At 37.0% G+C, this 10,409-nt stretch overlaps 1 protein-coding gene across 3 annotated transcripts in view; it reads left to right on the plus strand.

Annotated features, from left to right (window-relative positions):
• Positions 1-10,409, plus strand: part of LOC106527113 (spermatogenesis-associated protein 20) — a gene marked incomplete at its 5' end in the record, with an annotated part of 21,964 nt that overhangs the window by 8,975 nt on the left and 2,580 nt on the right. Inside the window, 2 exon segments of one of the 3 annotated variants that reach the window (XM_014021882.1) lie at positions 1,613-1,693; positions 10,248-10,297. In XM_014021882.1, the coding sequence (XP_013877336.1) occupies positions 1,613-1,693; positions 10,248-10,297 (131 nt within the window). 3 annotated transcript variants of the gene reach the window in all.

Here is a 10,409-nt window from a genome sequence, read left to right on the forward strand (position 1 = left end):
TCCTGTCAAGGTTCGAACATGTTTTTCTGTGCAGGTGCAGATGTTATTAGGCTTATGGCAGTGCCTAGACTAAACTTCCAATTCTCCCTGCTAACTAACCCAAAAGTCGAGGCCATGTCCCTAGTGTTCATTTTTCTTTTAGAAACCAACCCTGGGACAAGTCTCTTGACAGACAGACAGACAGACAGACAGAAGACACCATCTTTGTCTAACTAAGAGAAGCTGTTTTTCCTCCGCAGGAAAAATCAACATTTGGCAATCAGATTTGACTCTTTTGCTAATGAGCAAATCTTTTGCCTCGGCTCACGATAACTTCAGTCGTGATCAAAACAACCAGCTTTGAAGCTCCATTAAGTTTTGTTTTAAAACTTCTGATGAGAAGTCTTTTATTTTGATAAGAAGGCCAAATCGGATCTGATTCTCTCCTTTGGACTAAAGCAGATCTTCAGAGACGTTGACAAATCAAAACTTTGGAAGGTTTTTTTACTGGAAGTAAGGGACCTGACCGGAGTTTCTTACCAACCTGKGTAAATGCTTCCTAAACGCTTAACCTGATGGTCAAGACACCTCCAGGTAAAAGCTGAATGTTTTGACAAGTGGACCGGAGTTCGGGATGACACGTCGGAGAGACCAAGTGTTCGCTCTGGTTTTCTCACAAATTGATAAGTTAAAACATTAGGGCTAACATTCCTCCTTTCCTTTTATCTCTTAAACATTGCCATATCAGTTTAATCTACCTGCAAACATCTGGTTTATTAAGACCTTAAACCTGAAGTTCTGCTGTGTCWGTTAGAGTTGTCATATCAACATTAATTAGTGYGGACGCATACCTGTTTTTGTTGATGTTTTAACTCAGTAAAATTTGATTGTTCACAATAAGTTGTATATAAATGATGAAGTCTGACTTATTTGTGTATCCTCATATTTACACAGAAAGGGTGTTTCTTCCTTAAACAGRAGAACCTGTGAATTTTCCTTATAACAGTGGTTATAAGAAGAGTAGTTGTACCAATCTCTACAGTGTTTTTTTTTTTTTTATGTCTTCTGTTAAGTGTTTTGTAAGAGTTTTAAGCCAGTTGATTTATGTTTTGGGTTTTTTTGAAATGGATGTTCTTTGTTTTTGATGTTTGCACTGACTTTTAATTTTAATGACATATTTAATTATACTTTCATTTTAAATGTGTTTGCTTATTGATTGTGTTGTTTTGTTTTGAAGTTTTATTTTGTGTATTGGGTCCCAGGAAGAGTAGTCTCTGCAGAGGCAGAGACTAATGGGGACCCTAATTAAAGAAAGAAAAAAAGCTGGAGTGCTGTCAAAGTGTTAGCTGACATTCTGTCCTGTATGCCTGACCTGCAGAGGATAACTTGGGTCGATAGGGCAAGGGTAACAAGCAAGAATTGAGGCAATGTGAAGCAATCTCACAGAAAACACCTGCCACTCTTGTCACTGTTAAAAATACAGTTCTGACTTTTATGACTTCCCTTCCATCTCCATCCTCTTTAGTTTCACCTTTCACCCTTATTTTTCACTCTGTTCATACACTTTCCTCTTATCATTTTTCTTTTTTTTATTACCTTCTTATTTTTGTTTCTTTCCACCTTTTACCTTCAGATTGTGATCTGTGGCCAGAGGGATGCTTCAGACACCGCTGCTCTTCTAGCAACCGTCAACTCTCTCTTCCTTCCATTTAAGGTATTTAAAGAATTTTAAGTACTTTTAAAGTATTTTACATATATCCAGGAACAAGATGAACAAACAATTATCCAATACATAATTGTGTGAATGAGGATTCGGCATTTAGACTATTATGTTCCTGTTTAATAATATTTTGTACATTTTTTGCAGTTTAACCACAGCAAACTTGGTGCTATTTTAGCCATTTATATAACAAAACATTTAACTTATTCAGTAGATGRATGCTACTAAAGGAAAAGGTAGAGATGGATGACTTCTGAGTTTTCTAAAATGTACTTTTCAGAATATTTACCTTTAATCACAAATACATTTCCCATAAAAATACATTGAAATATTTTCACCTACTTCAAAAGYATTGTTCTCTTTAGGCATAGCATACTTGCTTTTATTTTGTCTTTTAATGCTGCTTTTAGTTTTTGGCTAGCATTTTGCTGCTTTAAGCTTTCGTTCTTTTGATACATGTAGTTTTTATTCAGCCTTTTAGYACTTGTAGTTAGCCTTTGACTACATTTTGCTAATAAATTAGCATTTTTACTCATTGTAGACTTTGCTAGTTGCTACAAATCTAACACAACAAAGTCAAATTTCAATGATGTCACACTTTGTCACACACCCTTTTTAAAGAAAATGCTTTCTTGTTACACACCTAGGAAGTACCTGTCACTCATGGTGTCATTTTACAGCCAATAGCACAGACTTAAGCATCCCTTGCAGCTACACAGCCTTTTTTAAAAGGTGATTCATTTTGGTCTAATATTCATTTGGCTCTTCTACATTGTAACATTGACAGCATTGCCACCAGCTACATTTGTTGCGGGCAACATGCTCACTCGCACTTTCTATCCAGCAACCATATACTGTAAATAGTCTATGTGAAAGATTTTTTTTCTCATTCATAAACGCTAATCTTTGGGACATTTTTGAGGACAGCTTTTTCCAGGGACAGATAGTTCAAAATGGGGCCTGTCCCGGAAATCAGGAATGTCTGGCCACCCTAAACATACACTATACTGTGTTTTTTACTACACTTTTCTACTTTTGGATCTTTGCTAGTACTTTGGTAATTTTTTTTAGCTTTTAACCAGTGTTTTAATTTAACAACATCRGTTTCAGCTTCTTCAGCAAAGCCATTCAACACGCTGTATTTCTAAAAGAAAAACAAATGCTGTTGCTTTAGTTACCTTTAAAGTGACACCTGATTTGTTGTAACTCGTAAAATATTCACATTCAGATTGATAAACATACATGTATGCAGAGTGACAATGACCCACATTAGTGCCTGTAGTGGTTAAAGTATGGCTCTTCAAAGTTCACACCAAGTTTCCTCTCCTCAGTATAATAACTTCCAATATCTTTTCAGGCATTAGTTGACCTGAAAGCCCTTTCCCGACTCCTATATGCCTTTGGGTCTAAATCATACTACAGTGGCAGGGATTCCTTCCAGAGTGTGAGTTTTCCTTTCAGGGCCGTCACATATTATTTATTTTGAACTGGACAGGAGTCATTCTGAGTGAAACCTAAATTCCATGTGGAATTGAAACATTTCTGTTCTTAATGGCCTCATTTCTTGGTGCTTTCTGTCCTAAACTATGAAAAATATATTTCTCTGCCGTTCACACCAAAGKTCCATATTAAATTTCATAAAGGATTAGTTCAAAACATACATCTTATCTAAGACATCTTTCTGGCATTCTCTGATGATGTCAAACATTAATGTGGTGTGCATATGATATCTATCCAGTATGAAAACCTGCTTGCACAAAAGCTTCACACCTGACTGAATAGTTTTCACTCCACTAGCCAGARCCCAAAACTAGAGCACAAAATTAAAGCAATACTTGTCCCATGACATTTTCCATTTCACTTTATTCATTTTTCTTACACACCCTCTCAGCAGAGYCCCTCTGAAATATAAATGAGTGGTGCAGTATCAGGCAGTGGCAGCAGTAACATCAGACCATTCCAGATTCCCGCAGAGAGACAAGGGACCAGACTGAGCTTGATTGAGCCGCTATCAAGATGGTTCTATTATTAAGAGGGATGGACGTCATGCTCTATCACACTCAGCCAGGACTAGTTACAATCTCATCCCTGTTGCAGTCAAGGAATTCTATGATAAAGCCTCTAATTTTTTCCCACAGATCATTTCAAAATAAACCACCCACTGTGATACCTAGAGGTCGACCAATTAGGGTTTAACTGGCAAATCTTTACAAACCAAGGCGGTCGATTTATGAAGTCATTTAATTKTTTGGCTCCCCCATTTATTTGGTCTAATATTCCTTTACTGTTGACCAGGTTTAGTAAAAGCAAGAATAAAAACAACTACTGCCTGTGATTTAATCCCTGGGACCCAATATCAGTATACATTTTAACTGTGCCACAACCTGTTTAATGCTTTTAACACAGATCCAAGCATTTACAATATTTTCTTTGGAAAAGTAACTTTTCCCTTTCTAACCATTAGGGGTGTAATGGTAAAGTAATGATAAGTTAGTGTAACTCACAGGCGATCACCACTCTCTTCCCATAGAGGGCACTCATATATTTTTGATTACTTTTTGTTAAYTGCCAAGTCAAAAGGAGAATCGAAAAGAATAGTACAATCCCTGGCAAAAAGTATGGAATCACCAGTCTTGGATGAGCACCCATTCAGACATTCCATTCTGTAAAACAAACTCAGATCAAAACATGATACAATAATAAGGTCRTTCCAAAGTGCAACTTGTTGRCTTTCAGGAACACTCAAAKAAATGAAGAGAAAACATTGTGGAAGTCAGTGAATGTTCCTTTTATTGACCAAGCACATGGAAAAATTATGGAATCACTCAGTTTTGAGGAAAAAAAGTACAGAATCACACAAATTGGATTTGCATGGTGAAGCATGGTGAAGCATGTATGGTGAAGCATGGTGAAGCATGGTTTGCATGCATGGTTTGCATGGTGAAGTATGTAAAGCATGGCGGCCCTGGTGGGCCACCATGCTTTGCATGCTTTCAATTCTTCACTTCCCAGATGGGCTAAGCATCCCAATGGAACTGCCCGCATTCCTTATTAACACACCTCATGCCATTAAAAGTGCCGTTAAATTTAGACGGGGAGCAGATGGGATTAGTGGCTTGGACCTTGCAGGTCTATCCTTGAGKGTGGCAACTCTAAGTGTAGGGACAATGACAGGCAAAGTTAGTGAGCTGCCTGACATGATGCAGAAGAACTCTTCATTAGATAGCATAATGCTGTGTATTTTGCATACACAGTGTACTCTTATATACATGCTCCTAAGTGAATGGTAGGGTTGGGCATAATCGTATCGTGTGCAATTAATCATCAGAAAAACAATAATCGATTATTTTTTGGCACTTCACGATTAATACGATTATTGCCTCCAGGCAGACTGAGTGGAGATTTCCCCAGTCAGTCCGCTCGATGCTCCTCTTCGCTTCAAATATGACGGGCATTAAAAAAAGTTCTGTAATTTATTTATTTATCAACACAATTTAAAATTTGATGTATAGCCTGAAGTCTGTAATTTTGACATAATTTGAAATAGATTTTTATGAAGAGCAAATCTTTCCCACTAAATTGGTCATGTGATTAGGACATAAGGAACTCCAGGGGATTAATCGTCAAATTAATCGTTATCGACTAAATACCACAATTAATCGTGATGAATTTTTTTGCCAATATTGCCCAACCCTAATGAATGGTGGGGGTGATGATTCTCAAGTAAATTCTAGGTATAGAAAAAGATTTCATTCAAAATATATCTTTTTTGTCCTTTAATCCCTATTAGTAGCAGTTGCAGCAGTTATCTTAGCAAGGCTGAGACATGTTGATCTGGTCCAACACAGACACTGGTGCYTGGAGTGGCTGAGATACCACTGTCTCTGAGGAGTAGCACAGCTTCCCGCAGCAGATGTGAATCCCACACTTTTTTATACAGAGCGTCTGCAAACRTGTAGTCAAGCAGCAGCAGATGCTACTCATGGGGCATATTCTGCTACATATGTACACATGCATATGCAAATAACAAGGTGTCACGTTTTTGTACTGTGAAAGCACAGCAAGACAGTAATGATGTTATAAGAGAGTGAAAAGCTAAAAAAAACAAGGAGTTTACTGCCTGCTAGTATACACTGCAGTAGTTTTCATTATTGAATTATTGACTTATTGTGTAAATAATTGATTAGCTAAATTTGGTTTCATTTAGCTCCTGTTGCCCTATCATTTGGTATTCATGGTTTAGTCTGCTGACAAGGCAGATGCCATCAGCAAGTTTAATCATCTGCAASAAGCCTTTATATGAAACAAACAGTACTTTCAGGAGCATGTTATAAGTGTACATTGTAGCTGACGAAGGTTTAATTAGATATTTTAAAGCAGTCTAACCTTGTGAACTTGAAATCTACAAGGCAAAAAGTACATGCCTCAAGCAAAAGGTCCATATCTGCAAGGTCTTGGTAGACAAAAAAGGGATTTACCACAGCCTTTCAGTAACAATCTGATGAATTTTTTTTATCTCAAGAGAAAAGGGCAACAGGATTCTTCGCAAATGTAAATGTTTCTGGTAAAAATTGGCTTAAATGTTTTCAGAGATCTTCCTTACTTTACCACGCAAAGTAAAAGTGTTTTCTTTCTTTGCACAAGCTGAAAATCTGTGAACTTGTCGCAAAAGATCAATGAGCTCCTTATGCTGGATGAGCAGGACACATTACCAGTCGAGCCAATACACATTATTTAATCTTTTCCTTATACACTAATTTTTGACATAAGTTATCAAAAATGTTCTTTTTAACAAAGAGCAAAAAGGACCCACAATTGTAATGCATAGTATTGATTTGTAGAAACTAAATCTAAAAGAGGAAAATGTGAATGAAACAGATAAAGAATAAAGTCAAGGCAGTGAGGTATTAAAGGACCAAGGAAGGAAATAAACTAAGGGGTGTGGGATGTTAAACAAGATAAAGGATGAGTGTGTAAGGGGATTGTATTTCTCATAACATTAGGTAGCTGTGAGAAAAGAACATGTCTAATTTAAATCCAATTACTCCTCGTCTGTTTTCCCAGTTTTAAGCTGCCACAAACTGTGTTGAATGAGTTGCCCAGAAACAAACTTGTGCTACTCTAAACACACACACAAACACACACATTACTTGATTTGATTAATTTGCTATTTAATTCATCCCAAGCACTCCGTTCTTTCTACACATTTTGAACATTGGAATCAATTTTAGCTACTGCCAAGCCCAAAACATTGCTCTTGATTGTAATAGCTGTAATGGATTATGGTTAATTTTTCTATTACGCACAAATATATCTTGATTGGAAATGGGTCTTAGTTTGTTGATTGTGAGGGTGCTGAAATTATGTGAGTTGGAACACAAATAAAGAGAGTTGCTGCAGCAGTTAGTCCTGTCAACAGACTTACCTCATGCATTCTCTTTTTCTGTGTTTCTGCTTAGATATTTCTTTTTCTGGTACTTCTTTTTTGTTTTTTTTTAATGTAATTTTTTTCTAATGGGATTTCAACTATGCAACATTTTTAAAGCAGATTTTTCCTGAACTTTGTGAATACCTGTTACAGTATGTAATTCTTACCAGAATGATCAAAAAGCCATAATCACCTCCGGAAGTTGTAAAGCCTGAACAATGCACCCACACTCAGTGGGATCCTTCTTTCCTTTGTGTAGTGTACCTTGTTTTAATTTGTCCAAGAAATTCCCAAGTACTGCAAGAACTATGGCTTGACAGATGTTTGTTCACAGTAGCTTGTCAAAGTTTCTGACTTTTCTGTGTATCGCCATTTTTCTCCCCATAAAGGATGTACATAAATCTAGAAGCTGACTGATGCACAGGACAGATGGCAACTGCTCTGCTGCATGTTTTTTAATCCTTTTTAAACTGAAAACTTTACTGTTGTTAGTAATTTCTGTGTCACACAAGTTGTATGCTGATGATTTTTTATTTATTTTTTTAAAGCCTGAATGATTTTTTATTTTATTTTTTTCCAAATTGACACTTCAGTAAATTCACAAAGCAGAAGTCATGCAGAACTAAATCTTAATATTGAAATTTTCATGGCATTGAATTCGTTCTGATGATAAAGTTGCAACAGAGCATCTTGGCAGTGGCACTGACTGTGGTTTGTGTGAATTTTTTTGGTGCCGGTTTTGTCGTGTGGTCTCTGTTAAATAATGTTTCACAAGAGCAACAACTCCCACTAGAATCCCCATTACTAGGGATTAATTGGTTTAAATGTCGCTTTGAGTGCTGGTTATTAATCATTCTCCGCGTTTGTTCTCCAAATGCTATCCATACAGCTTCATGTCAAGATTACTCTTAAGGAACAAAACAATCATAAAACAGTCATTAAGTGTGCTTAAGTGCATACACATTAAAGCATTATTTTTACTTCAATAAATAAAAACAGGCAGCTTGATTGAGCTGAGTTATACAGTGACAAGGAGGGTTGACTTAATTTAAACAGGAAGGCAGTCCTATTTAATACAAACATGATATTAGTATTTTTCAACAGTTTTATTTTAACATTATGTCTGCCTAATTAATATAGCATTTCCCCTACCATTATCCAAAAAGAGGATGGCCGGCCCTCCCAACGGAACCACTCGGTCTGCCTTTCAAAATAACTCCCACCCCACACTGACGAAAGTTCCATTACATCTAGACCTAGAGCGGAGATTGTAGAAACAAGACGAGTGGCTTCAACCTAGCATTATCATTGCAGCACTCTACTGCCACTACCACCCCGCAGACACATTGCACAATCAAATGCTAAAAACTCGAGAAGGAAAACGTACATTATACAGTATATTTACTCCCTGCTGACTTTGTGTCAGTTTGACTTGCTACTTAATTTAATGTCTTTAGACAGGAACTCTGGATGGGATGTTCAGATATTGGTATAACTGACAGCATAGGGAGGTTCATGTAACATCAACATTATTAATTGATACGGTCCACTTTAGGGGTGTCTGAAATCCTAATGTTAGTATATTTTATGATTAACTATACAATATTTTTAAAATGTATGTTTATGGACATTGTGGTACACAGAAATTTAACTCTCTGCCTGTCCTATTAATGATGACAGGGAGTGACAGAGACAGCGTTATTTGTTACCATGATTAGCCTTTTGAGCGACTTGCAACATTTATAATACAGTATTTCTTTTATGTTGGTTCTTTATCATTTTTTACACATCTAAATGTCAATAGTTTGTCATTTTAGATTATTATAAAGCAAGTCCCAAATTACAACTTTATAGGAGATAAAGGACTAAAAGATAATGTATGTGGGAATTTCAGGCAGTGGCTGCATTGGCAACTTTTAAGCTTCATTTGTGAGCCTCTCGGGAGAGATAGAAGTGGGATCCGAGTGAAGGTGTTGGTGGCAAGTGTTAAAGAGTCTCAGAAAATGAGTAAACGAAAGAGCTAAAAGTATTATGGGATTCTGAGGGATTTAGGAACAAGATGTAAGAATTTCATGGTGGGGATAAATATAAGTAGACACGCTTCCCATTTTCTCTGCCCTTTAGAAAAGAGCACACTAAGAGTGGAATAGAGGATGGATATGACAAGAAAAGGGAGGAACATGGCCTTTTAAGACGAGAGAGAGTCCTTTTCAAAACATCTGTAGAAGGATTCAACTTGGAATCCCTTAACAAGACCTTAGAGACATGAGACATGGGAGAGAGTCAGCATAGTGACATGGAGTGCCAATAGGGAGAAGGAATGAATGGTTCAAATGGAGATAGGAAGCAGAGTGCAGAGGAGGATTAGAGCTAAGCGCCTATGCTGTCTTGCCTTGGTTCAGTCTGCTGCCACATTGCCCATTATTTCAATATCTTTGTGGTCATTCTTGTAAGACTGCCTTTGTKTTTGGGTTTAGTTTTATTTTGGGCCAAATTAATCCTCCTGTTCTCTCTTAATGATCTGCTAAGCTCAATAATCAATCGGGRAACAAAACTCTGGTTTACTGACAGGTTTATAGCATTTACTTGTCACTCATCCTCTTCTTCCTTTTTGCTCTTTGTACACCATTATGGYAGCAATTTCACTTTCACATCTTATCTTAATCTATTCTTCTTAGACTGGTTAATCTCAAATGATACATATTCCTCCTAGGCAGTAATTCCACCATGTGTCCGTACCTCCGCGGAGCTAAGGGGGGAGGTGCGTCCATCTTTATAGTTCTGCAGATAGACAGATTTTGTTGTGTTGTTAGAATTTCTGGCTAATCCTCCAGCTGTGGTTATATCTTATCTATAYGTCTATGAAGTTGCGCTTCGCACACCAGGCTTATCCACATGTTGGTTTTCTAAATAAAGCCCTCACTAAACAGATAAGCCTGTTTGCATGTATAGGTTCACATGCAACATCCAGCTGTTTGTACCCACTTTTGCTACAATCACACTTTATTGTTTTGCCTTGTGGATGTTTTTATCGCGTGTATGCAGTGATTTAGTTTGAATKAATTTTTTTTAGTCAACTGTTTTATTTGTAAATCTCATTTTCTGTGTCAAATRTTTTAGAAGCTCACTCGCACTGTCGATGCTGAATCACAAAAGCTGGAGAGAAAAAAGTAAGCATAAACAAGAAAGTGTTTTTTTGTTTGTTACTATTGCTTAGTCATTGATTTGTGTGTGTGTGTGTGTGTGTGTGTGTGTGTGTGTGTGTGTGTGTGTGTGTGTGTG

This window comes from Austrofundulus limnaeus, unplaced genomic scaffold (assembly GCF_001266775.1).
Source record: "Austrofundulus limnaeus strain Quisiro unplaced genomic scaffold, Austrofundulus_limnaeus-1.0 Scaffold309, whole genome shotgun sequence".
In the NCBI taxonomy this organism is placed as follows: Eukaryota; Metazoa; Chordata; class Actinopteri; order Cyprinodontiformes; family Rivulidae; genus Austrofundulus; species Austrofundulus limnaeus.